The 27,892-nt window shown below is 44.0% G+C and overlaps 1 protein-coding gene across 1 annotated transcript in view; it reads left to right on the top strand.

The window, feature by feature from the left end:
* Positions 1–458: 458 nt before the first annotated feature.
* Positions 459–27,892, top strand: part of RELL1 (RELT like 1) — a 75,975-nt gene continuing 48,541 nt past the window's right edge. The window contains exon 1 of the mRNA XM_068975258.1: positions 459–610. Coding sequence (XP_068831359.1) covers positions 523–610 — 88 coding nt within the window. The 5' untranslated portion in view covers positions 459–522. The remainder of the gene's footprint in view (positions 611–27,892) is intronic.

The raw sequence follows: 27,892 nt of genomic DNA, 5'->3' as shown, positions 1-27,892 counted from the left end.
AGACCTGTTGTGTCTTTTTCTCTTCCCACGCCCGTCTAGTCCAGGCGTCCGGGAGGACAAACCCCGGCGACCCTTCCTCGACCCCAGGCTCCAGCCCTAACTGGGCAGCAGCTCAGCGGTTCTGGGAAAGGGAGAGCGCGAACACGGACAGGAGGGTGGGGCTGGCTCTGTGGGCGGGGCCATGGACTAATCCGGGCGGCCGGAGCTGCGGACCTACTTGAAGAGGAAGCGGAGGCGAAGGGGAGAGGCTGGACCAGGCCGAGGTAGGCGGGTTCGGGGGCGGGGTCACTGGATGTGCCTCCTGCTGGTGCCGGCGGAGCCTGGGGCTAGGCTGGGAGAAGCGGGGCGGGGCTGGGCTGAGGTGGGTGGGGCCTGAGGGAGGATCCTTGGCTGGCGGGCTGCGCAGCGCGGGGGCTGACCCCTGCTGAGACTAACCCTGTCCGCCCGCGGGCCCCAGAGCTGCACTCACTGCCGGAGCCCGGGACGTGGCGCCCCGGGGAAGGAGGGCGAAGGGACTGAGCGATGGCTCTGCGGGGACTCCCGGGGTCCGCCGTGCTCGCCGCTGCTGTCTTCGTGGGAGGCGCCGTGAGTTCGCCGCTAGTCCCCTCGGGTGAGTGCCCTGTCGCGGCTGGGGCGCGCAGGAGAGCGCGAGGGATCTGGACTGCCGCCCCGCTGAGCCCCCAGCTCCCCTGGTCTTGGCACAGCCGCGGGATCCTGGCGCTGAGCATCTGGCTGTCCGAGGGGTGGCCCGGGTCGGGCGCGGCGCGTGGCGATGGCTCCCGGCCCTTCCCGCCCGCTCCGCTCCCGCCTTCTCTCTGCTGCTGAGAGAACCTGTTACCAGTCCCCCCGCCCCCACCTCTGAGCGGTCTGGCGTGTAGGAACCCGGGCGGCTCTTGCCTTCCTGGGGAGCGCTTCCGCCTGGCTAGAGCGACCCGGAGCCCTGCGGACCCCTTTCCTCCCCTTGTCCTCAGAGGGCCCGCGAGCGGAAGATTGTGACACCGGCGACCGGGTGCGCTGTCGTCGCCGGCTTCCTCCCCGCCCCCCACTTTTAAATTTTAAATATTAAAGGCTTGAGGAGTTCCACTGTCTTTCCAAGTTTTATTTTAGCATCAGTTTTGGAAAAAGGCAAGGCGAGTTTGTAAACTTACCTTTCCTTCTTTGAGTTGACTCCTGTCACCGCAAGAGGAACTTTCTGTGGTCAGAGCAGGAAGCCATCAGCAGAGATGATAAAATACTACCTCTAGTGATGAACATGGAACAGGAGTTTTTAATTGAAATCTAAGACGAGGTGTAACTTTCACGGAAGTCCTTTTTCACACTCTTGTTTCTATAGCTATAGACGCTGGGGATTCCTTACCACTTGTCCCCTCTTAATTGCCACCTCACAGCAGTAGTTAAAATAATAAATGTATACCTTCTTGGCCAATTGGGGTTACTACAGCCTGGAATCTTACGTCAGCAAACCCTTCCAAGCTTGAGCAGCTCCTCTTCAGGTCCAAATAATAAGCAAGTAACTGGAAGCTTTCCAACCATGACTATCTCCTCCCTAAAAACACATATACTGCTCTTCTCTCCCGACTCTGCTTGCTTGCAGCTTTTAAACTGGCTTATCTACCTGGTCTTCACTCTTTCATAGAAACCAGAATATGTTAGGAAGGGAACAGAACGGTATATCTCTTGAGTCTTTATTAGCAGATCCATATTTCCTTCAGCCAACCACCCTAAGGAAATGGCCACTAGTGACATGTATTATTGGATAAGAGATTTTGGATTTCACCTTGCATACCATTACTGAGACAGGTAGGGGCATGAAAGTGAAAATGTTAGTCTCTCAGTTGTGTCTGACTCTTTGGAACCTCATGGACTGTAGCCCGCCAGGCTCCTCTGTCCATGGAATTTTCCAGGCAAGAATACTGAAGTGGATAGCCATTCCCTTCTCCAGGGGATCTTCTCAGACCCACGGATCGAACCCAGGCCTCATGCACTGCAGGTGGATTCTTTACTGTGTGAGCCACCAGGGAAGCCCAGATAGGGGCATCATCAGGTTTAAATTGGACCTCAGGTTGTAAATGGTACTTACAGGGCTTAGGATCAGTTGCTCCAGAATTTGAAGAGCTTAACCTGGGAGGGAAGTTGTTAAAAATTCAGCACATGATGCATGTAATCGGTCATAGCGAGAGAAATCCTTCCATAGTGTGAGTATGTGTTTTGATGGATCTTTGAGCAGCACCAGCTTTCCAAACTGGAATGTGATGATGAAAGCTCTTAATTACACAGTATAACACTTTAGAAGAGGTATCTAAAAGGAAACAGTACAGAGTACAGATGTGCCAGTGTGACTTGAGACCTGTTTCATGGAGAAAAGACGCCCTGAGCAGCTAATATCTGGTGCCCATGTAATCTAAGACGGTATTAACTTTTGTAGGCTTAGTTTAGGGAAGTAGGGAGAAAGTTAGGAGAAATGTTGAGTAATTGTTACGTGTCAAGCTTTGAGCTGGGCACTTTATATTCATTTTTATAGTTATTTCTCATAATTCTATGAAGTTATTTCCAGTGCAGCATCTGAGGCCCAGAGAGGTTAAACAACTAGTCCAAGATCCCATATCTAGTGTATCATTCAGCATTCAGTCAGAGAGGCAGAACCACTAGGAGGGGTGTGTGTGTGTGTGTGTGTGTGTGTGTCTACATGTATCTTTATCTTTGATAACCCAGCCTGCTTGATTCCAAAGTTCATTCTCTTTCCCCTATACCTCACTGCTCCTCAGAGAAATCAACTTCGGTGTCTTGCTGGGCTTCAGGATAGGGAGTTTAGGACATCATAGTATTGTTAAGTGTGGGGTTATCAGACTTTGGGAAGCAGAGAAAATAAGGACAGTTAAGTGCACAGTGGGTAGTGGCAATGTCTCTTTGACTTCCTGCCTAGTAGAACCTCTTTAAGCTTCTGTCTTAGTAGCAGCATTTGAAACTGTATACCACTGCACCAGAATGGATGGTTTTCCACACTTGGCTTATTTATGTCTTTAAGTTCTCTGGTTACTTAGGAGTTAGTTTCTCTGCAGACAATGGACATAGCCTTTGAGTAAAGAGTGGACTGAAAAGGACCAGGGACTGGTGAATGAGAGGTGCTCTCTCCTGGGGCTCTGTGGGCTTCCATCCAGTCTCCTGACTCCTCATTTAGATGCTCATGATAAGCTTTATTAAATTCTAGGTTGTCCTTTGGCCAGGTAGCTGCTTGGCTGTGTATCTGTGTTATTTGTAGTCAGTGGGCAGGATGTTTTGAGAAAGCAACCCTTTGGGGCTTGGGCTTCCGAGCCCAAATTGTATTGAAAGAGGAAATGAAAAATTAGAGATGTGCTTGCCATTTCCCATCTTCCCCACTTATCCCCCCAAAGTAAATTAAACAACTCTTGCTATTTGGGAGTTTGAGTAGTTGAGTTTGAACAAGAGAGATCAAAGACTCAGGTGATGGAGGAAAAAATTTTGTTGTTACTTTTTAAAGAATTGTTTGTCTCTGATGTTGAAATTCAATTACATATTGGGACAGAAGAGAAGTTATTTAAAAATTGATAAAAAATGGTTGAAATTGTCATTGGTTAAAACTATTATGCTGAGTGGTTTCTGAGAATTGTAGGGTAGTTACTTCAGTAATTCTAAAGATTTGGTGGGCTGCTGAAAGCAGAGAGATTAGTGAATCTGGTGTGGCTAACAGGACTAAAATTGGAATTTGCAGTTTGTACCCTGTAGGCACTTTACTCTTTTCTGGAGGAAGGAATGCAGTATTTATTTTATCTGTTTTTGTGTCAGGTTCTGGTCTAAGTACTAAGACCATTTAATTCTTACAGCATCCTGTTAGCTGTATAATTTTATTCCTCCATGTATAGATGAGGAAATTGAATCCTGAGAAGTTAACTTGAACAAGTCACTTGAGTATGTATGTTGAATTTTGACCTTGACTCACATCTGAGTCAATTCTGAGGCCTTTTATTGCCAGATCATTTTGTTTTGCCCTATAGTGAGGAATTTCTTTTCATTCTAAGATATTTAGAGAAATAGGTTTTTCTTTTACATATTGTTGTTGTTTTTTAGTCCCTGGGTTGTGTTCAACTCTTCTGTGACTCCATGACCTGTAGCCTGTCAGGCTCCATTGTCCATTGAATTTTCCAGGCAAGAATAGTGGAGTGGGTTGCCATTTCCTTCTCCGGGGGATCTTCCCAACCCATGGATCGAACCTGATTCTCTTATGTGTCCTGCACTGGCAGGCAAATTCTTTACCACTGCACCACCTGCGAAGCCCCAGAGATATTTATAGAGTCATTAATAGTGTAAAGACATGATAGAGTGGAAAGAGTACCAACCTCTAAGTCATAACCCTGGACTTAAAGTGTGCCTGCACTTTCTGGAATGTGATTCTCTCTGCCTCTATTTTCTTGCTTGTAAAATGGGTATGTGCCAACCCCTATCTTTGTCTGCCTTACTGGCTGCTGCTGCTGCTGCTGCTAAGTCACTTCAGTCGTGTCCGCTAGTGAGGAGCAAATGAGCTATTGTCTCTGAAAGGTATTGGCAAATGGCAAAGTGGTATATAGCTTTTATCCTGTGTATCTTTTTTTCCCTGTATTTCTTACCCACAGTGCCCCTTTGACTAGACTTACAATGTCAGTCAAATTGTCTAATAAATGTAGACCACACATGTTTTCATTCTGGAGGTGGTGATGGCTTGGAATCATAGGTTCCTTGTAAACGTATGAAAGTCTGGAGTGACACCTCAGATTCACGAGTTTGCTGCCACTGCCTGACCTTTTTTTTTTTTCCTATTTTCCCTCAGCTAAAACACAGTGCTCGTGATATTTTTGGAGAATTCCCCCAAAGATTTAAAGTTTGGAGAAGAAGGGAGAGAATCACCTTTGATCTCATTACCCCAAGGCACTTACCCCTGTCAGCCTGGTCTTCTATATGTATTTTCCATTTGGAGGAGATCTTAATGCAAATATACTTGTTTACCCTGTATTTTTTACCTAGTGTTATACTTAAAGGTTTCTCCATTTCTCTATACACTCAAAAAGTGGCTGCATGATATTCCAATATATGGATTCTCTATATTTTACATCACTGTGCTTCCATTTTAGATTTTAGTTTTCGCTAATTATTTTTAAGTGAATTTTAAAGCTCATTGTTTAGGTGACTGCCTATGCATAAACCTTTGTCTAGATATCAGTGACTTCCAGAGAAAATGGGTTCCTGAAAAGGCACTTTTGGGGGTCAAAGGTATTTATGTTTGAGGCCACTGGGGACACCAACCTTAGTGACTAAAGGGTGTCCCATTTTACATTCTCACAGCATTGGTCAAAGGACTCACTTTTGACATTGTTGGTATTTTCTCCGCGAAACATACTTGCTAACTTATAAGGCAGAAGTTCCTGTAGGACTTCCCTGTAGCTCAAACGGTAAAGAATTTGCCTGTAATGCGGGAAACCAGGGTTCTATCCCTGCATGAGGAAGATCCTCTGGAGAAGGGAATGGCAATCCACTCCAGTATTCTTGCCTGGAGGGGCCGGGCGGCTACAGTCTGTGGGGTCACAAAGAGTTGAACATGGCTGATCAACTAACACACACGAGGCAAAAATTGGAACCTTGGTTGTTTAAATTGGTATGTCTTTGATTACGGGTAGGTTGACTATTTTTTTCTAGTGTTTGAGCTGATTGCATGTCTGTAATTCTGTATGGACAATTCCAAAATCTGAAAACAAAAAGATTTTTGAGGTTTTTTGCATACCTTCTTCGTGGGTAATACCTAACCTGAACCAGTGTGGGATTCTACAGTGTCTATTTATCTCACTTAGTTTGAATATTGCTGAGTTTTGGCTGCAGTAATATTAGTGAATTTGATTTCTAAGTGTTACAAAATGTGTGCTAAATGCATGTGTTACCTTTTGAGGATTACAGTCTGAATTCTAAGGCACATCTGACCTCCAGGTTTTCAGGTAAGGGATTATGGTCCTGCATTTCCTCTTCCACAATTCATCTGTTTCTTGTTTGTGGGCAGTCAAATGTAAAACTGCTCAAAATAGTAAAATACCTTATGGAGAAAAAGAACTCCTCCGATGCGTGGCACTTTGTGAAAAGAAGCACTGCTTGGGTATTTTAGCATGGAATCTAATAAACTAAAGATAACTTGGGTAAAGCTGAGCATTCGAGTATTTTAGGTGGGTTTAGGAATGGGACATAATAGGATGCACATTATAATGGAAACTCTGCATTCCTCTGCCAGTTACTGAAACAGCTTTCTTTGTAAGGGGGAAAAAACCTGAATCCTCCCCAGGGCCTCTTTGAGGAGGGAGGGATGATAGAGGGTGCTGGATACCCCAGGCAAACTGAGTTCCTGTGCCCAGTCATCTCACCCTGAAGATCCTTGTGCCAAACTTCTTGAACTCAGGGTTTTTCTACCCCACTATGCAGTGCCCCAAGCTTCCTGCCTTCTTGTCTTTTTCATCTCAAACAGCTGCCAGCTCTTCCCATCTCCCTCCTCCATCCCATTTTGTGTGCACATCCCTGTGTATAACTGCATTTCAACCACAGGGAAAATGCCTGTTGTACAGAGAGTAAAAAACCTTTGAACCACTTCCCTCATCTGTGTTGTGGAGAAGATATGGCAGAGTTGCTTCACTGGGATTGTTATGATGACTACATGAGATAAAACCAAGAGTGCATGGCTCAGTATTTGACATGCAGCAGGTGCTAAAAAAGTATATTTCTATGTCCTTAACCAAAGACGACCTGTCACAGCTCTCAGATGGGACGAAAGTTGCTACCTGCTCCAGAATTTTCCTTTCCAGTCCTCTGTTATCCCTCTGACTCATCTTGCTCAGAGCCCAGCTGCTGAGTCTGGGGTGTCCTGGGTGGGAGCTGAGGAGGCAAGGTGGGCAGAGCCAGTGCCCCAGGGGAGGAGGAGTAGGGACCAGTGAACTTGGCAGAGAGCTCTCTCGGGGTGCAGGGGATGTGCAAGGCTGAGCCATTAGCTACCAAAATTAGGCACGGTAGAAGGGAAAGAAAAAAGGAAGAAGCTGTTCATCTTGATAAGGGTGAAACATGGCAGTTGCTTTTGGAAGAATTTTGAAAGATTCACCAGCTGATGTTTGTCTAGCCATGGATCTTGTTTCTGACAGTCTTCCCCTAGGATTGCTGTAATTGTCCGAGTGACATCCTTTTTGATGATCCTGAGTATAACTGCTCATTGTTCATCTTCTCATTGTCCAGTGGTGAATGTTATGTTGAAGTAGAATATAATTAGAAGTATATATAACATAAACAATAATATATGATGTATAATATATGTATGAAAAGAAAGTGGAAGTGTTAGTCTCTCAGTTGTGTCAGACTCTTTGCGATTCCATGGACTGTAGCTTGCCAGTTTCCCCTGTCCATGGGCTTCTCCAGGCAAGAATACTGGAGTTCCCATTCCCAGTATTCTGGGAACTGGGTTCCCATTTCCTTCTCCAGGGGATCTTGTCAACCCAAGATCGAACCCAGGTCTCCTGCATTGCAGGCAGATTCTTTATCATCTGAGTCACAAGGGAAATGTAATCCTCGGTTCTTGGCACAGAGTTCCTCAAACCTTTGACATTTCGTAAATGATTAGGATGTCTTTTTCCATGAGGAGCCCCCTTTGAGTGAATACTAATCTGGTGATGACTTAGGGTGGTGCCCCTGGATAGCCTCAGGATGGGCTGGTCACCTGAAAGAGGGTGAGGATAGAGCTGAAACTTTCAGCCTTGCCCAGCCACCTCTGAGAAGGGGAAGAGCCAGGGGGAAGATTAAAAATTTGAATAACAAGATGGTGAGCTTCTGGGTTGGTGAGAGCCTGAAATGTGTAGTGAGCGGAAACCCCACTCTTTTCCCGTCCTGTGCATCTCTCCCGTCTGTCTGTTCCTGGGTTATATCCTTTTATAATAAACTGGTGATCTGCTAAGTCAAATGTTTCCCTGAGCCACTCTAGTAACTTAAACCATACTCTGAGGGGTTGTATAGCCAGTTGGTCTGAAGCACAGATGACAACATGGACTTGGAATTGGATTCTGCTGGGGGTGGGGTGGGGGTGCAGCCTTGTGGGTGTGAACCGTTGGGGGAGGACACTTTCTTCAGGAAGTGTAGGGACTGAGTCAGGGGCTTGGTGGTTGTTCAGTCGCTTAGTTGTGTCTGACTGTTTGTGACCCCACGGACTGCAGCTTGCCGGGCTTCCCTGTCCTTCACCATCTCCCAGAGCTTGCTCAGACTTATGTCCATTGACTCAATGATGCCATCCTACTGTCTCATACTGAGCATATCTCAAATGAGCTACAGCCCTGCAGCGTTAGAGCTGATCGTCTCCTCAAACCTTGTTTAGCAGATGAGGAAACCGAGTTGGCTTAGCCAGGTCTCAAGCAGATCCTGCAGTCTGTCTTGGACTCTCCTCGTTGTGTTAAAGCTGCCTCTCCACTGCATGGACCCCACTTTGCTGCTTCTGGGAAGTTCTCCTCTTGCCCTGGGCCCTCATGCTCCAGGGTCTAGTTTCTCAGCTGTCTGGCTTTGGGGTGGGTGAGCAGGCCCTGAAAAGCATGACTTTGACTAACTGACTTCTGAGAGTAATTGTGCTGTTTTAATCACGTCATGTTAGTGTCAGAGGGGACGCCATGGTTATCTTAATTAAACCCTCCCTTTGGAGACAGGGGACCTTCAGGTTCGGGAGTCTATGTGCGTCAGAATGGCCATAGCCCGTGGTGGAGGAGCAGAACATTAGTTCTGGTGAGGGAGTGTGTGTGTGTGTGTGTGTGTGTGTGTGTGTGTGTGTGTGTGTGTATTAGTTCTGGTGAGGGAGTGTGTGTGTGTGTGTGTGTGTGTGTGTGTGTGTATTAGTTCTGGTGAGGGAGTGTGTGTGTGTGTGTGTGTGTGTATTAGTTCTGGTGAGGGACTGTGGGGGTGTGTGTGTGTGTGTGTGTGTGTGTGCTGGTCACTGTCCAAGGCTCAGATCCAAGTGTAGGACCTGGAACAGAGCAGAGGCATAAAAACTTTTGAATGAATGGAGGAAGGAAGGAAGTCCGAGCTGAAATCCAGGTGTTCTGAGTCAGCCAGAGGCTTTTTCTTTATAATAAAGTGAAGACTTAACGCTTTTCAAAGTCACCCACAAATCTTAGCTGTAAGTTTCCTCTCTCTCCTCCCACATTGGAAAGACAGTTTTGTTTGTCAGTTTTTATGGGCTGCGTGCGTGCATGCTAAATCACTTCAGTCGTGTCCTATTCTTTGCAACCTTTATAAACTGTAGCCCACTGGGCTCCTCTGTCCTTGGGGATTCTCCAGGCAAGAGTACTAGAGGTGGGTTACCATGCCCTCCTCCTGGCATCTTCCTGACTGAGGGATAAAACCAGCGTCTTATGTCTCCTGCATTGGCAGGCAGATTCTTTACCACTAGAGCCACCTGTATTCGGTAAAAGCCTGGATTTCGGAGCAGAGCTACACGAGTTCGGATCCCAGGTCTGCTGTCTACTGGGGCTTCCCAGGTGGCACTGGTGCTAATGCAGGAGACTTAAGGGCCACAGGTTCCACCCCTGCATGCATGCTGCCTGCTACCCTGGCCCATCTAGCATCATTTGATCTCAGTACTGTTTTATGGGCTATGTTGCTTCAAAAGTCTAAGATGAAGACTCTGGTCGTGAAGAAAAAAGAATGATGATACAAAAGTTAGCAAGTACTGCCTTATCAGGCAAATATGGTGGGAGATTGATATATTTGAAAGTGTTAGTGAAATTTTTCAATGCAAAGATTTTCAAAACCCAAATCCATGCATGAAGTTTACTTTACCTAACTGGTCCTTTAAATGCATCTGTTAATTTCATATCATATTGTCAATTTTATAATACTTTATATCTTTTCCTTTATACTTCTCACAGGTTCATTAAATATTTATGTATTTATTTGGCTGCACTGGGTCTTAGTCGTGGCATGCGGGATCTTTAGTTGCTTCACGCGAACTCTTAGTCTTGGTGTGTGTGATCTAGTTCCCCAACCAGAGGTTGAACTCCAAACCCCCCTGCATTGGGAGCATGAGTCTCAGCCACTGGACCACCAGGGAAGTCCTGCAGGTTAATTCTTTAAATTACTTATTCATTCTGCAAATGCTTGCCTTACTGGTGTGCGAGGCACTAGGTTGAAGGGATGAGAGTGAAACAGACACAGTCTGTGCCTTTATGGAGCCAGCACAGGTTATCAGGGAGGACAGTTAAACAAGCCATCATGATAAAGTGTCATTACTACCTCAATAAGGAAAGTGTGGCACAGGGCCAGAGTGCCTGACCTGGGGCTGGGGGCGGGACGAGAGTGGAGTACTGGTTGAGCGAGTACTGGAGGAAATGAAGTTTAAACCTATACCTGTGAAAGTGTTGGCATTAACCAGATGAAGAGGACAGGTGGTCATGGAAGGGAGGGGTGAGGGCAAGGAAAGTCTTCTTATTGATCCCCAAACTTGAGCATGCATCAGAATGAACTATAGGACTGGTCACAACACAGATAGCCACTCTCCCCCTCCCCCGGTGTCTGTAGGTCCCCAAAGGGACTGGAGAATTTGCATTTCTACCTCCTTCCTGGATGATGCTGCCCAAGTATCTTAACCTGGAAATCCCTCCCCTCTTTCTGTTTTCCTCTCCTTCCTTGAGGCTGAAACTGTGGAATACACTGCCAGGAAAGCTTTCCTATGTATTCTTACCATGAATATCTCCTTCTGTGAATATATACCTTGAGTCTGTGAATACATATTTTGAAGTGAAAGTGGAAGTCACTCAGTCGTGTCTGACTCTGTGACCCCATGGACTATACAGTCCATGGAATTCTCCAGGCCAGAATACTGCAATTGGTAGCCTTTCCCTTCTCCAGGGGATCTTCCCATCCCAGGGATCAAACCCAGGTCTCTGGCTTTGGAGGCTGATTCTTTACCAGCTGAGCCACAAGGGAAGCCCAAATATATACCTTGAGTCCATTAATACATGTTTTGAAGGGAAAGCTCATTTCCCATGCATGATTGCCAAGTCAGTATTCTATGTTATTTGACACAGAATTATAGGCAGTTGTTTCCACTGTGTTTTATCTTAAGTAGACAACAGAGCATATAAGGCACGCAAGTATTTGACTGCTTGATCAGATTTATTTTTTGCAACCGGTATGAGGAGCAGGTTGCTATATTCTCTGTTTTGTAGAGATGAGGAAACAGATATACAGAGGGATAGCCAAGAGGAAGAGAAGGGAAATGTCTCATTCAAGTCCTAGGTGAGGACGGTGGTGGTGGTTTAGTTGCTAAGTCGTGTCCAACTCTTGAGACCTCATGGACTGTAGTCTGCTATGTTCCTCTGTCTATGGAGTCGGTTGCCATTTCCTTCTCCAGGGGATCTTCCTAACCCAGGAACTGAACCTGGATCTCCTGCATTCCAGACAGATTCTTTACTGACTGAGCTATGAGGGCTTCCCTAGATGAGGGGAAACCAGAGCTGTATACATGTTCATTGATCCCAAATGTTCTTTTTTGTTAGGGGAAAATGCATGTACTCCATGCTCAGCACTACTGGGGAAAGGAAGGTCTTATGTAAGTTTATTATTATCATTTATTTTTTCATTGTAGATCCATCTACTTAAAGAGAAAACTAAGGCAGCTTATTAATTGAATGTAGATTTTGTTCTTAGTGGAAAATGGGCGATTATCCAAGGAATTCTTCAGAAATTGTCTATTTACTTTTAGAGTAAATATTTCAAGGGACTAATTCAGTTTACATGTCATTTGATTTTGAAATGACTTTTATAAAATTCTGGCACGAGGGAGATATTTTTAAAAATCAATTTCAGCTTCTTGAAAAGACACAGATTAGACAGTTACGCCCTTCTCAAGTGGCCAGATAAGTTTAGTAGAGAGGTTGGAGATTTATGAAGAACCTGGGGATGGGAGGTAGGGGGTGGCTGAAATAGATGAAGGGGATTAAGAGATACAAACTTCTAGTTGTAAAATAAATAAGTCATGGGATATATTATACATAATAGGGAATGTAGTTAGTAATATGGTAATGCCTTTAAATGGTGACAGATGGTAACCAGATTTATTGTGGTGAACTTCTTATAATGCATATACATGTCTAGTCACTGTGTTGTATACCTGAAACTATTACAACACTGTACATCAATTATACTTCAGTAAAAATAAGCAGAAAAAGAAAGAAAGGAAAAAGAGCTTGTATATAAAATGTCACATGGTAGGTAGGGTTAAAAACAAACAACAATCCTTTTCAGTATCAGTAACATGCCAAGCCTTCCTCCCCCATGCATAAACCAACATAATGTGGTTCTCAGAGATTCTTGTAATGGGTGGAAGCAGGAAGAATTCATTAGGCTTTCTGTCTCACAGTATAACTCGGAAACACTAATTTCCAAATATTCCAACAGCTCTTCATAGCTGGAAGTCTCCAACACAATCATGTGAATTATTCACATTATAAGAAACAGCAGCCCGGAATTTCCTGGCATTGGTAAAGTGGCAGATGGCTGATGAACTGGCATTCCTTCATTTTTCTTTGCATGTTTGTATGACCTGAATGCTTCTGCAACTTCCTCAGTTCTTTCCAATCTACTCCTCCTCTACTGAAGCAAAATACAGAACCACTACCGATAGGAAAAAAAAAAAAAGAGGTATGGGCTATTGCTTAAACCCAGAGCCAAGAAAGCTGGGTTTAGAAGGTAAGACTCATTTCCTATGCATGATTGTCAAGTCAGTGTCTTAATAGTCTTTGCAAGTAAAACATGTATATATATTCCATACAAACAACATGCAATTCATTTAAAAATGAGGACCTTCTTTGAAATACTGTTAGGTGCTGTGTAGGTACATGAAGTGAACAACAATCTTGGTTTCTGTTCTGCACCAATTTGAGATGGAAATGGCAGAGGAGATAAGCTCTGAATACAAATCGGTACAGAATAAAGGAGGATGTGTTTGGGATCATCAGAGACCTACCAACGAAATGGAATCTCAGAGAAGATTTTCCTTCTGATAGGAGGGGTGGAGAAGCCTTGAGAGCCTAAAACTTGGCATGTTAAGCAAACCTTAAAAGGGAGTGTGGGCATGGCAGCTCAGCAAAAGGCATAGTTTGTGCAGAGGTATGGAGGTAGGTCAGGAGAAGTTAGTGCAGAAGGGAGAATGATGCTAGGCTGTGGGGCTCCTGAGGCTAGGTGCTTATTGTGTAGATGGTCAGGGGCTGAAGGTGGGGTGGAGTGGAGGGTAGGGGACCAGAAGGGGCCCTCAGGCATTGCATTGTGATGGAAAAGCCCCAGATGCTGAGCTGAATAAGACCTGAGTACCAGACATGGACCTAGTAATTTCAGCAAGGCCACTGAGACTGCTGTTTTGTTTCCTCATCTGGAGAAAGATGAGGGTTGGGGGTGGGCAGGGAAATGGGGAGGGAGGGGAGGGGATGAATATATGTGTTTTAATATATCTCAAAGCAGTTTGGAGAGTCAAAAGAATATTATTAGTCCTTTGTAAGTAATATGAATATGACCTCTATAATGTATAGGTTTAATATAATGCATTTGATATATAGATAGAAACACATCCTCAAAGTTTGCTGGGAAATTAAAATCATGAAATAAGTGCAATGAATAGTCTTGGTGCCTTTGAACCAAGAATTGATGCCTTCGAACTATGGTGCTGGAGAAGACTCCTGAGAGTCCTTTGGACAGCAAGGGGGTCAAATCAGTCAATCTTAAGGGAAATCAACCCTGAATACTTGTTGAAAGGACTGATGCTGAAGTTGAAACTCCAGTATTTAGGTCATCTGATGTGAACAGCTGACTTGTTGAAAAAGTCCCTGATGCTGGGAAAAATAGAGGGCAGAAGGAGAAGAGGACATCAGAGAGTGAGACAGCTGGGTGGCATCACCAACGCAATGGACATGAACTTGGGCAAACTTTGGGAGATGGTGAGGAACAGAGAGGCCTGGCATGCTGCAGTCCATGTGGTTGCAAAGGGTTGGACATGACTGGGCGACTGAACAACAGTAATAGTCTTGGTGGTATGAAGACCAAAAATTGTTCATTAATGGTAAAAGCCAGCTGTTTGTGTATATCTTAAGTTAGAGTAAATCCTCTTGACTCCTGAATTCTTTATTGCTTAACTCTTATTTTTAGAGGATTGTTGTGTGTTTCCAGTTTTTGCTCCATTGTTGGTGAAGTTCTCATTGTTTTCTCCTCTCTCCAGGCGGGGCCAGGTCAGGAGGGCAGTGTTGGCCATCGGTGTTTAGGGCAGTGTCTTTAAATAAAACATGCAGATCAACTTTGGGTCAGTTTATTAAATCCTGCTTGGCTAAGGGCTCTCTTTCTCCGTTGTTTCTTGCAAGTTCATTGTCTTAGTCCCTTGATTTCTTACAGTGTGACTGGATAGATTCGGGGGAGGAAAGATAACCCACTTGAAAGTAGTTTAGTGTACACGGGTGCCTATTTATTGTGGAAATAGGGGTACAGAGACCGGCGAGTTGGTGTGTCTTAGTGCCTGGATGCGTGGGATAGGAAGGCGGGGGGTGTCTTCAAGGAGGGAAGGAGGATTCTTTTGCTTGAACCATATGATAAGATATTTGGTCTTTTCCATGTTGTTCATTGCTGCATCTTGATATGTAAGTAAATTCTTGACCTGGAGTCATTGTGGTATAATAAAGGTTATATATTTGGCTTTTATCGCACGTTCCTAAAACCCTTGGAATTTCCTGAGTGATCAGAGTGTCTTTCGTCATTCACAATGAGCCCTTTAGACCATACCAGAGTTCACCCTAATGAATGACTCTTGGTGGGCCCCTTGATAGCTTCAGAATGGAGGCCAGTTGCCAGAGGGACCAACTTCAGGATTACAGAGAGCTGGAACTTTTAGCTGCATCCCCTGAACTCAGGGAAAGGTGAGGTCTTGGCAATTGAGTTAATCACCAAAGGCCAGTGACTTCAAAATGATCATGCCTATGTAATGAAATTTCTTGAAACTTTGATAAAAGCTCTGAAATAAGGAGGCTAAAGGAGCTTCTGGATTGGTGAATCTGTGGATGTGCTGGGAGGGTGGTATGTCTGGAGAAAGCATAGAGGGTCTGCACTACCCCATCCCCCACTCCCCACCCCCTGCACTGTACTTTGTGCTATGGATCTCTTCCGTTTGGTCACTTCTACATTGTATCCTTTATAATAAAGTTGTACTCGTAAGTATACCACATTCCTAAGTTCTCTGAGTCATCATAGCAAATTGTTGAACCTGAAGGAGATCCTGGGAGGCCTTGAGTTTGTGATGGGTTAGCCTGGTTAAATTTGTTGTTGTTCAGTTGCTCAGTCGTGTCCGACTCTCTATGACCCATGGACCACAGCATTCCAGGCTTCCCTGTCTTTCATCATCTCTGGAGCTTGCTCAAATTCATGTTAAATGAGTCAGTGATGGCATCCAACCATCTTATCCTCTGTCGTCCCCTTCTCCTGCCTTCAATCTTTCTCAGCATCAGGGTCTTTTCCAAAGAGTCGGCTGTTCACATCACATGGCCAAAGTATTGGAGTTTTAGCTTCAGCATTAGTCCTTGAAATGAATATTCAGGGTTTATTTCCTTTAGGATTTACTGGTTTGATACCCTTGCAGTCCAGGGGACTTTCAAGAGTCTTCTTCAACACCACAGTTCAAAGGCATCAATTCTTCAGCACTCAGCCGTCTTTCTGGTCCAGCTCTCATATCCATACATGACTACTGGAAAAACCATAGCTTTGACTGTGTGCACATTTGTTGGCAAGTAATGTCTCTGCTTTTTAATATGCAGTCTAGGTTTGTCATAGCTTTTCTTCCAAGGAGCAGGCCTCTTTTAATTTCATGGCTGCAGTCATCATCTGCAGTGATTTTGGAGCCCAAGAAAATAAAGTCTGTCACTGTTTCCATTGTTTCCCCATCTATTTGCCATGAAGTGATGGGACCAGATGCCATCATCTTAACTTTTTGAATGTTGAGTTTTAAGTCAACTTTTTCACTCTCCTCTTTCACCTTTATCAAGAGGCTCTTTAGTTCCTCTTTGCTTTCTGCTATAAGGGTGGTGTCATCTGCACATCTGAGGTTATTGATATTTCTCCGGGCAATCTTGATTCCAGGTTGTGCTTCGTCCAGTCTGGCATTTCACATGATGTATTCTACATATAAGTTAAATAAGCAGAGTGACAATATACAGCCTTGACTTAATCCTTTGCCAGTTTGGAACCAGTCCATTGTTCCATATCTGGTTCTAACTCTTTCTTCTTGACCACATACAGATTTCTCTGTATACAGATTTCATACAGATTTCTCTGTATACAGAAATACAGATTTCTTGAGGCAGGTAAGGTGGTCTTATATTTTCATCTCTTTAAGAAGTTTCCACAGTTTGTTGTGATCCACACAGTCAAAGGCATAGTCAATGAAGCAGAAGTAGATGTTATTCTGGAATGCTCTTGCTTTTTCTATGATCCAGCAAATATTGGCAATTTGTTCTCTGGTTCCTCTTCCTTTTCTAAATCCAGCTTGAACATCTGGAAGTTCTTGGTTCACATAATGTTGAAATTTCGAGCATTTGCTTGTATGTGAAATGAGTGCAATTGTGTGGTAGTTTGAGCATTCTTTGGCATTGCCTTTCCTTGGGATTGGAATGATAACTGACCTTTTCCAGTCTTGTGGCCACTGCTGAGTTTTCCAAATTTGCTGGCATACTGAGTGCAGCATTTAAAAAGCATCATCTTTTAGGATTTGGAATAGTTAAGCTGAAATTCCATCACCTCTGCTAGCTTTGTTTGTAGTGATGTTTCCTAAGGCCCACTTGACTTTGCACTTCAAGATGTCTGGCTCTAGGCAAGTGATCACACCATTGTGATTATCTAGGTCATTGAGATCTTTTTTGTATAGTTCTTCTGTGTATACTTGCCACTTCTTAATATCTTCTGCTTCTATTAGGTCCAAACTGGTTCTGTCATTTATTGTGCCCATCTTTGCATGAAATATTCCCTTGGTATCTCTACTTTTCTTGAAGAGATCTCTAGTGTTTTCCATTCTATTATTTTTCTCTATTTCTTTGGATTGTTCACTTAGGAAAGCTTTCTTCTCTCTCCTTGCTATTCTTTGGAACTCTGCATCCAGATGGGTATATCTTTCCTTTTTACCTTTGCCTTTTGTGTCTCTTCTTTTCTTAGTTATCTGTAAGGCTTCTTCAGACAACCATTTTGCCTTTTTGCATTTTTTTTCCTTGGGGATGGTTTTGATCACCACCTCCTGTACAGTGTTATGAACCTCTGTCCACAGTACTTCAGGCACTCTATCAGAGCTTTTCCCATGAATCTATTTGTCCCTTCCATTGTATAATCGTAAGGGATTTGATTTAGGTCATACCTGAATGGCCTAGTGGCTTTCCCTACTGTTTTCAATTTAAACCTGAATTTGGCAATAAGGAGATCATTATCTGAGCCACAGTCAGCTCCTGGTCTTGTTTTTGCTGACTGTATAGAGCTTCTCCATCTTCAGCTGCAAAGAATATAATCAGTCTGATTTTGGTGTTGACCATTTGGTGATGTAATGTGTAGAGTCTTCTCTTGTGTTGTTGGAAGAGGATGTTTGCTATGACCAATGTGTTCTCTTGGCAAAACTCTATTAGCCTTTGCCCTGCTTCGTACTCCAAGGCCAAACTGGCTTGTTATTCCATGCATCTCTTGATTTCCTACTTTTGCATTCTAGTCCCCTGTGATGAAAAGGACATCTTTTTTGGTGTTAGTCTAGAAGGTCTTGTAGGTCTCCATAAAACCATTTAACTTCGGATTCTCTGGCATTACTGATTGGGGCATAGACTTGGATTAGTGTGATATTGAATAGTTTGCCTTGGAAATGAAGAGAGATCATTCTGTTGTTTTTGAGATTATACCCAAGTACTGCATTTCAGTTAAATTGGTAGATGCTATTTGCAGTTGGTGTCTGAAATGGATGTGGTCCTCGTGGGACTGAGCCCTTCAACCTATGGGGTTTGCACTAACTCCAGCGAGCTGTTGTCAGAATGAACTGCCTTGCAGGACACCCAGTTGGTGATGGAGAATTGGCTGTTGGGAAATGAAATAGTCATCTTTCCTATTGGGAAACATCAGTTCATAATATTAAAACATTTTGGCTATAATAATCTCTTTGAAATTATGGTTGCTTACCATTTAAAGACTGAAAAGGCTTTAAAAAAAAGTATAGTGGGGCTTCCCCACTGGCTCAGTGGTAAAGAATCCACCTGCCAATGCAGGAGACACAGGTTCAATTCCTGATCTAGAAAGATCCCCCATGCTACGGAGCAACTAAGCCTATGGGCCATGACTATTGAGCCTGTGCTCTAGAGCCTGGGAGCTGCAATTACTGAGCCCTTCTACCACAAATACTGAAAATACTGAAGCCTGTGTGCTCTAGAGCCCATGCTCCACAACAAGAAAAGCTACCACAATGGAAAGCCAGTGCACTGCCAGGAAGGGTAGTCCCCATTCATCACAACCAGAGAAGCCGGCACAGCAAGGAAGACCCAGCACAGCCAAAAATAAAGAAAAAGAAAAACTGATTAAAAAAAAGTATAGTGGGAAAGAAAGAAGATTATCAGGCCTGTGCCATTTTATTTATGTATTTCCATTGTGTTTTATAGTGTAATAAAAGTAGAAGTTACACCACTCTGTGGTTTCTGTTGAATCTTCCTTCCTGAGGTGTAGACCAAAGATTGCATAGCACTTTCTCTGCCTTCAGTCAGTGGGATAGCTAGTATGTAAATATTATTGACTGCAGTTAAGGTGGTCTCCTTACTAAGCAATGTTCAGTATTTTGGTTTACCTCTACAGCATTGCTATTACTATTTGGATAAGCCATGTGAAATTACCAGTCTTCCACTGTTTTTGATCTACAGTGACAACAGGTTCATAGGGTTCAACTTAATAGGAATGAACGTTCTTTACTAACTTTCTACTTGCAGTGGAAAAGAAAAGCCAACAACTGTAGTGACTGTCATCAGGACATTTTAAAAAATGTTAAAAGTCAAAAAAGAAAAAAATACTCCCAAATTCCACCCACAAAAGATACAAAATAATAAAAAGAAAAAAATAACCTATAATCTCACTACTCAGAGATAACTAATGTAAACAGTTCGGTATTTTTTTTTCTTTCAGTAAAAACTGAGATCATGTTAGCTCAAAATACGACTTTATGTTTATTCCTTCACTTAATATTTTTCATTAACAGTTGCGATCATTTTGGGCAAAGGGATATGGCAAATCTGATCCCTTTAGGCAAAAAGTTCCTATTGTTTTAAACGTCAAAGGGAAGTTTAGAAATTTCAGTAAGTAATCAGCAGTTTCAACAGTGTTGAATGCAGATCAGATGGCTTTTTTGATTTGCTTCTTGTAAGTCATAGCAGGAATTTTTTAAAAATTAGTACTTAATGTCAAAAAAAAAAAAGAGATAAATTGACCAGGAGAGAATATAACTTAAATGCACCTTGTCTTCACAAAAGGTGATTCACCATTCTCTCACTTTTGGTTTATTACTGAATTGGATGAGTAATGATTACCCATAGATTTTTCTACTCAAGACTCTAACTCACCATAGAGATGAGCAATGGATGATCCTATTTTGTGGAACTTTACTGAATATTAAAACTGTTAACTCTCACAAGCAATAGAGCAGAGTTTGGGGCTCTGGAGACAGGCTGCCTGGATTAAAAACTTGCCTCTACTGCTTGCTACCTGTGTGACTTGGCATAAGTTATTTGACCTTTCTGTGCTGTAGTTTCATATCTGGAAGATGGAGTTGAAAACGATAGTGCCTGCCTCATAGGATTATTGTAAGGGTTAAGCAAGTTCATACCTGTGAAGTGCTTGGTCTAGTAATTATACAAAGCACTGATACTATGCATCAGTATGTGACTATTATTTCTAGAATTTTTCTCTGTGTCTAACCTTTGCTACTGGTTTTCAGAGTTCTTATTTGAGTTCAGGCTGCTGCTGCTGCTGTCCCGTCAGTCGTGTCTGACTCTGTGCGACCCCATAGACGGCAGCCCACCAGGCTCCTCTGTCCCTGGGATTCTCCAGGCAAGAATACTGGAGTGGGTTGCCAGTTCCTTCTCCAGTGCATGAAAATGAAAAGTGAAAGTGAAGTTGCTCAGTCGTGTCCGACTCTTTGACGTTCATTTCTTCCCCTTCAAAATCAGGCTCTCTATATCTAGGGTTTTCCTAATTGCACTTGTTTAATCTTGACTCTGCCTTTTCTGAAGCGATCTAGGATAGAAAACATCCTAGTTTCTTTTCCCTTTGCTCTAACAGGCCCAGGGGAGACTTTGCGTCAAAGGACTCGTGACTTCCCTGCAGGGACTGGACCGTGACCTTCCACATATACCACCGCTGCTCGCCAGTTCCCATATTCCCAGAAGGCTGGCCACATGCCTCCAGCAGGAACACTGCCTGACCTAACCTGTGACTAATTGGAAAAACCCTGTGTTTAGGACTCCTGTAGTTTTCTGTTTAATCGTTACCTGCTTCCTGTTCCTGGAAGGAAGAGAAGCTGGACTGATGTCAGTGTTGTGGGAGGTGAAGATGGGCCCTGAGAGTGCCTCCTAGGGTGGCTGCTTCCTCACTTTCAGGGCATAAGGTATTGCTCTGTTCCCCTCACTTAACACTGCCCTCCAGTCAGGCTCATGTTCTTTAGTTTCAGTTTCCTGTCTCCTGGGTTTGTGTTTCCAGCTGGAGCTGGGAACTTTGTGAGCATAGCAGTGTTTACGCTTATTACCACTGATAATAAGCATCACTGCCATGCTGGATAATGTTTTGTTGTTGTTCGGCCTCACAGTCATGTCCGACTCTCTGCAACCCCATGGGCTGCAGCGTGCCCGGCATCCCTGTCTTTCACTGTCTCTTGGAGTTTGTTCAAACTCATGTCCATTGAGTTGGTGATGCCATCCAACTAGCTCATCCTCTGTCGTGCCCTTCTCCTCCTGCCCTCAGTCTTTCCCAGCATCAGGGTCTTTTCCAAAGAGCCGGCTTTTCACATCTGGTGGCCAAAGTATTGGAGCGTCAGCTTCAGCACCAGTCCTTCCAGTGAATGTTCAGGGTTGATTTCCTTGAACTGGTTTGATAACGTTTACTGAGCGCTTACTCTGCACAAAGACCTCTCCTAAACCCGAGTTGATTTCATTTCCTGTTCAGAAACCATTCTGTTATTATCTGCATTTTAGAGGTGCGGAAACTGAGGTACTGGGAAGTTAATGGACTTGCCTGGGGTCTCACAGCCACGAAGCAAGTTGAATGAACACAGTGCAGCCAAGAAAAGACTTGCTTTTGCTTTGCCTCCTTTCTTTCTAGGGAGCAGCTTTGGTTGAGAGCTCCTGCTGTGCTTGCAGCAGACCTTGGTTCAAATCCTGGCGGTTCCCCAGATGAGTGACTTTGACTTCAATACATTGTTCTTTAATGCCTACATTTCTGAAATGGGTTTCATTGTAACACCTAAGAGTCCTGAAGATTTAAAAAAAAAAGAAATGCAAGTAAAGATGCCAGGCTCATATGTAAGCACTCGGTGAAGGTTTGCCGCTGTCAGTGGTTCGTGATAGAGTGGTGGAGCATCCCAGAGGCTCTAGAAGTGGGATGGTGAACCCCCAACACACTCCCTGAAAATCTGTCAGTATCTCCCTCTCTCTCTGTAGGGCTGGGCACGGGGTAGTCTTCCCTCCTGAAGCCCTTGCTTACTAGCACCAGCCAGTTCGGCAACACCCCTTTTTTTCCCACATGGTTAGTTAGTGTTGTCTTCTGCGCAGTGGAAATTACTTGGCTGGACTCCCACCCTGGCAGGGGCTGGTTGTACCCAGAAACCCAGGGACCTAGTTCCTGGAAGCCTGGTCCTCCAAGTCAGTGCCCTCTCTGTGGAGCTCCAGGGAATCCCTGGTTCCTAAGGAAACCCCTTCCTCCCTGGATCCCTCTCTTGCAGTGTTTGCCAGAAATAGGCCATCCTGGCCTCTCTTTTTCCCATTTGGTGGTTTTGTCCTGGCACTTGCAGGTTAGCTTCCTCCCATATTTTGAATAATTCCTGACCTAGTGCCTGCTTGGGCGCTGGTGAGGAGTGTGCAGGAACAGATCTGCTGGGGATCAGGCCCCTGTGGAAGAGGGCAGTGCCTTTGGTGAGGGCATGTCAGGGTACCTACTGCTCTTTGTGGGCCTTCCTTTGAATGTTGGCTAACAGGAAACTTCTGTTGATTTTGAAGAATACAGGAGCTTGCTGGTATATGTATACCTTTTGGAAAGGGCTTACCTAATAAGTGGGTAAAGCTGCAGGGTGGATCAGTCATCCAAGCTCTGACAAGAACCTATTTATATATGTTTTTAAAAGCTGTAAGTATTTGGCAAATGCAGACACAAGTACATTGGCCATTCTGTTCCATCAAATAGCCTCTTAACAAAACTGCTGGTCCAGTTACAGTGAAAGGGGATGCTTGCTCAGTAATTGAGGAGCCCCTCTGGGAGGATGGAATCTGCTTTCATGATTCACAGGTTCTGTGTGGCAAATGTTTAAAGTGCTGCCAACTGGGCTGGGAAGATCCCCTGGGGTAGGGCATGGCAGTCCACTCCAGTATTCTTGCCTGGAGAATCCCATGGGCAGAGGCGCCTGGTGGGTGTCCATGGGGTTGCAAAGAGTTAGACACAACTAGCGACTAAGCATAGCACAGCAAAACTGTGTTCCAGGAATTGTGGTGGGGTTAGGCGTTCAACAAAGGATCTTTTCCCTACTACTTGGGGAAATAGGCATGTTTGACTTAAATTGGGCTTTTCCTGTGAATTCTGTCACCTCTGTTGGGTTTCTTAACATTGGCTACTGTATGCCCAACCATGTGTTTGTAGTAAAGTGGTTGGAGAGGCTGTTAGAGGCTCTGAGTGTTGGTTTTTCTACTTGGCTTATTTCTCTGCCTCTCCCCCGTGATGTCATGTTACACCACTGATTTATTTGCAAAGTGAGAATCTCATCCACCCTTTTGTTTACCTCCTTGGGATTAGAGGTTTCAGATAAAACAATGAAAGGATCGTGTCATCTGCGTGGAAGCTTTTATATCCTATACAGTGTCTCTAGCTAGTAATATGTATGATTGAAAATTCTTTGTCCTTTTCTGTTTTTCCTTCCTTCTTTTCTTCTTTCTTTCTTCTTGATTTTTGGATGCCATGTAACGAACATTGTTAGCACAAATTATGTTTGTGATGGCTATAGAATTGCTTCTAAGTAAAATACTTTGTGAGTAATAATGTGAAAATGTACACTGTGAACAAGATGCTTTTCAACAGATAGGAACAAGTCTTCCTTTTATTTTCATAATAGAATAGTTAAGGAGGAATCAGAGTTCTACTATAGAGTGATCTTTTGCTTTTTTGTAGTTAAAATTAATACTGGGACATTTTAAGCTGCTGAGAATTTTTTAAAAAATAAAGTCAATACAAATTTCATACTTCTTTCACTGACTTTAATCCTTTTTCATGAAGACGATTGTTCACTTAACAAGATGCATGTAGATTCCAGTGTTTATCACACATAATAGGGTCATTTGGAGAGAAGCAGCTTTAGGGTATTTGAGTGGATGAATTTGGACGTGGGTCTCAGCCCAGCTCTCTGGTCAATTGTGATGGTTTAACCCACCTGTTACTGTGAGGCATGTGCCGCTTACTAGGTAAAGCCAAAAACCAATCTCCATTCTTCCAGACACTGTTAGACAATGTGGCTAAAAGTGTGGGGCCTTGGGATCACATGGCCTGGCTCAAATCCTGTCCCACCATACGTTAGGACTTGTTATTGAACCCCATGTATATTGAACCTCTGTGAACCTCATCTGCACATGGGGGCAATGCGATAACCTACCTTACAGATGTTGTGAAAATGAAATGGGATTGTGTATGAAGCATCTGTTGATAGAACACTTCCTGGAGCACTGCAGACACTAGGTAAACGCTGCCTTATGGCTACCTTCTTATAGCAACTCATTCTTTATAACATGCCACCTTTAGAAAAGAATCTGAAGTGAATACTAAATTTCTGAAGTCCCATTGTTTTACAGTCATATCAAGAATGTCTTTAAATAAGTTATACTTCTTTCTTGTGGATATAATTTACAATTAAAAAATACTTTTATTCATTTATTTTTGGATGTGCTGGGTCCTCACGGATGCATGGGCTTTTCTCTAGTTGCAGTGAGCAGAGGATACTCTTCCTTGTGGTGCACAGGCTTATTGTGGTGGCTTCTCTGGCTGTGGAGCACAGACTGCAGGGCGTGCAGGCTTCAGTAGTTGTGGCTCTTGGGCTCTGGAGCACAGGCTCAGTAGTCGGGGCGCACAGCCCTAGTTGCTCCACGGCATGTAGGATCTTCCCAGGTCAGGGATCAAACCTGTGTCCCCTGCATTGGCAGCTGGATTCTTTACCACTGAGTCACCAGGGAAGCCCCATAGTTTATGACTTGAAAGGCACAGAAAGGTCTACAAAGTTTCACTCCACTCCTGTCTCTAGCCACCCAGCCCATTTTCAAGAGACTGACAGTGCTACAGTAACTAAAGACTTAAAAAACTCCCCAAATGGACAACCATGAAAATAGCAAAAGAAAGAGACGAGGAAAGGGTAAGAGAATCGGCGAAGAGGAGGGGGATTCAGCTGGGGTCCAAACTGCTGTGCTCTCCTGGGCCCCACAGCACCCTGGGCATTACCCTCATTTATACTCCTCTCTCAACATTCAGAAAACTAAGATCATGGCATCCGATCCCATCACTTCATGGCAAATAGATGGGAAAACCATGAAACAGTGACAGACTTTATTTTATTGGGCTCTAACTATAGATGGTGACTGCAGCCACAAGACACTTGCTCCTTGGAAGAAAAGCTAAGACAATCCTAGACAGTGTATTAAAAAGCAGAGACATTATTTTGCCAACAAAGGTCCATATAGTCGTCATGTATGGGTATGAGGGTTGGACCATAATGAAGGCTGAATGCCGAAGAATTGATGATTTTGAACTGTGGTATTGGAGAAGGCCCTTGAGAGTCCCTTGGACTGCAAGGAGGTCCAACCAGTCAATCCTAAAGGATCAGTATAGTTCACTCACTCAGTCATTTCTGACTCTTTGTGACCCCATGGACTGCAGCGGTCCTCCGTGTCCATCATCAACTCTTGGAGTTTACTCAAACTCATATCTGTTGAGTTGGTGATGCCATCGAACCATCTCATCCTCTGTTGTCCCGTTTTCCTCCCGCCTTCAATCTTTCCCAGCATCAGGGTTTTTCCAATGAGTCAGCTCTTTGCATTAGGTGGCCAAAGTATTGGAGCTTCAGCTTCAACATCAGTCCTTCCAATGAATATTCAGGACTGATTTCCTTTAGGATGGACTGGTTGGATCTCCTTGCAGTCCAAGGAACTCTTAAGAATCTTCTCGAACACCACAGTTCAAAAGCATCAATTCTTCATCATTCAGCTTTCTTTATAGTCCAACTCTCGCATCCATATATGACTACTAGAAAAACCATAGCTTTGATTAGACAGACCTTTGTTGGCAAAGTGATGTCTGTGTTTTTCAATATGCTGTCTAGGTTGGTCATAGCTTTTCTTGCAAGGAGCAAGTGTCTTTTGATTTCATGGCTGCAATCACCATCTGCAGTGATTTTGGAGCCCCCCCAAAATAAAGTCTGCTGCTGTTTCCACTGTTTTCCCATCTATTTGCTGTGAAGTGATGGGACCAGGTGCCATGATCTTCGTTTTCTGAATGTTGAGTTTTAAGCCAACTTTTCACTCTCCTCTTTCACTTTCATCAAGAGGTTCTTTAGTTCTTCTTCATTTTCTGCCATAAGGGTGGTGTCATCTGCATATCTGAAGTTATTGCTATTTCTCCCAGCAATCTTGATTCCAGATTGTGCTTCATCCAGCCCAGCATTTCTCATGACATACTCTGCATATAAGTGAAATAAGCAGGGTGACAATATACAGCCTTGACATACTCCTTTTCCTATTTGGAACCAGTCTGTTGTTCCATGGCCAGTTCTAACTGTTACTTCCTGAACTGCACACAGGTTTCTCAAGAGGCAGGTCAGGTAGTCTGGTATTCCCATCTCTTTCAGAATTTTCCACAGTTTGTGGTGATCCACACAGTCAAAGGCTTTGGCATAGTCAATAAAGCAGAAGTAGATGTTTTTCTGGAACTCTCTTGCTTTTATGATTATCCAATGGATGTTGGCAATTTGATCTCTGGTTCCTCTGCCTTTTCTAAAACCAGCTTGAACATCTTGGAAGTTCACAGTTCAAGTATTGTTGAAGCCTGTCTTGGAGAATTTTGAGCATTACTTTGCTAGCATTACTGTGCTGCCGCTGCTGCTGCTGCTAAGTCACTTCAGTCGTGTCCGACTCTGTGCGACCCCATAGACGGCAGCCCACCAGGCTCCACCGTCCCTGGAATTCTCCAGGCAAGAACACTGGAGTGTGTTGCCATTTCCTTCTCCAATGCATGAAAGTGAAAAGTGAAAGTGAAGTCGCGTGTGAGATGAGTGCAATTGTGCGATAGTTTGAGCATTCTTTGGTATTGCCTTTCTTTGGGATTGGAATGAAAACTGACCTTTTCCAGTCCTGTGGCCACTGCTGAGTTTTCCAAATTTGTTGACATATTGAGTGCACCACTTTGACAGCATCATCTTTTAGGATTTGAAATAGCACAACTGGAATTCCATCACCTCCACTAGCTTTGTTCGTAGTGATGCTTTTCCTAAGGCCCACCTGACTTCACATTTCAAGATATCTGGCTCTAGGTGAGTGATCACACCATCTTGATCATCTGGGTCTTCAAGATCGCTTTTGTACAATTCCTCTGTGTATTCTTGTCACCTCTTCTTAATATCTTCTGCTTCTGTTAGATCCATACCATTTCTGTCCTTTATTGAGCCTATCTTTGCATGAAGTGTTCCCTTGGTATCTCTGATTTTCTTGAAGAGATCTCTAGTCTTTCCCGTTCTATTGTTTTCCTCTATTTCTTTGCACTGATCACTGAGGAAGGCTTTCTTATCTCTTCTTGCTATTCTTTGTAACTCTGCATTCAAATGGGTATATCTTTCCTTTACTCCTTTGCTTTTCACTTCTCTTCTTTTCACAGCTATTTGTAAGGCTTCCTCAGACAGCCATTTTGCTTTTTTGCCTTTCTTTTTCTTAGGATATCCTAAAGGAAATCAGTCCTAAATATTCATTGGAAGGACTGATGCTGAAGCTCCAATACTTTGGCCACCTGATGTGGAGAGCCAACTCATTGGAAAAGACCTTGATGCTGGGAAAAATTGAAGGCAGGAAAAGGGGATGACAGAAGATGAGCTGGTTGGATGGCATCACCAGCTCAGTGGATACGAGTTTGAGCAAGCTCCAGGAGATAGTGAAGGACAGGGAAGCCTGGCATGCTGCAGTCCATGGGGTGGCAAAGAGTCGGACATGACTGAGCGACTGAACAACAACACCACCCCCCTCAGAGCACCCCATGATGTGCCCACCCTTGGGCTCCCCTCAGAGCTCCTTAGCCTTTTCTGTCTCAGAGGCATGGTGGGTGGCCTCCTGGCCTGTGTCCCACTGTGGACACTGGCAAGCTGACTTTACCCGATGGGGGTGAGCTCAGGTTAGATGAACCTTCTGTGTTGTCTGAATGTAAACCTTTGAGGTATCCTGGAAGATTCGGGAAGAATCTAGACGTTGAGCTCCTTGGCTTCTCAAAACATCTGTGTCCTAAACCGAATCCCTTCCCAAGGTGTAGCTGTGAGGCTGTAGTTGTTTTCTGTACTCAGTCGTTTGGTGCCCTTGAAAGGTTGTGTTTGGTC

Source organism: Capricornis sumatraensis, chromosome 7, assembly GCF_032405125.1.
Source record: "Capricornis sumatraensis isolate serow.1 chromosome 7, serow.2, whole genome shotgun sequence".
Lineage (NCBI taxonomy): Eukaryota > Metazoa > Chordata > Mammalia > Artiodactyla > Bovidae > Capricornis > Capricornis sumatraensis.
This window is presented reverse-complemented; position numbering and strand designations above follow the sequence as displayed.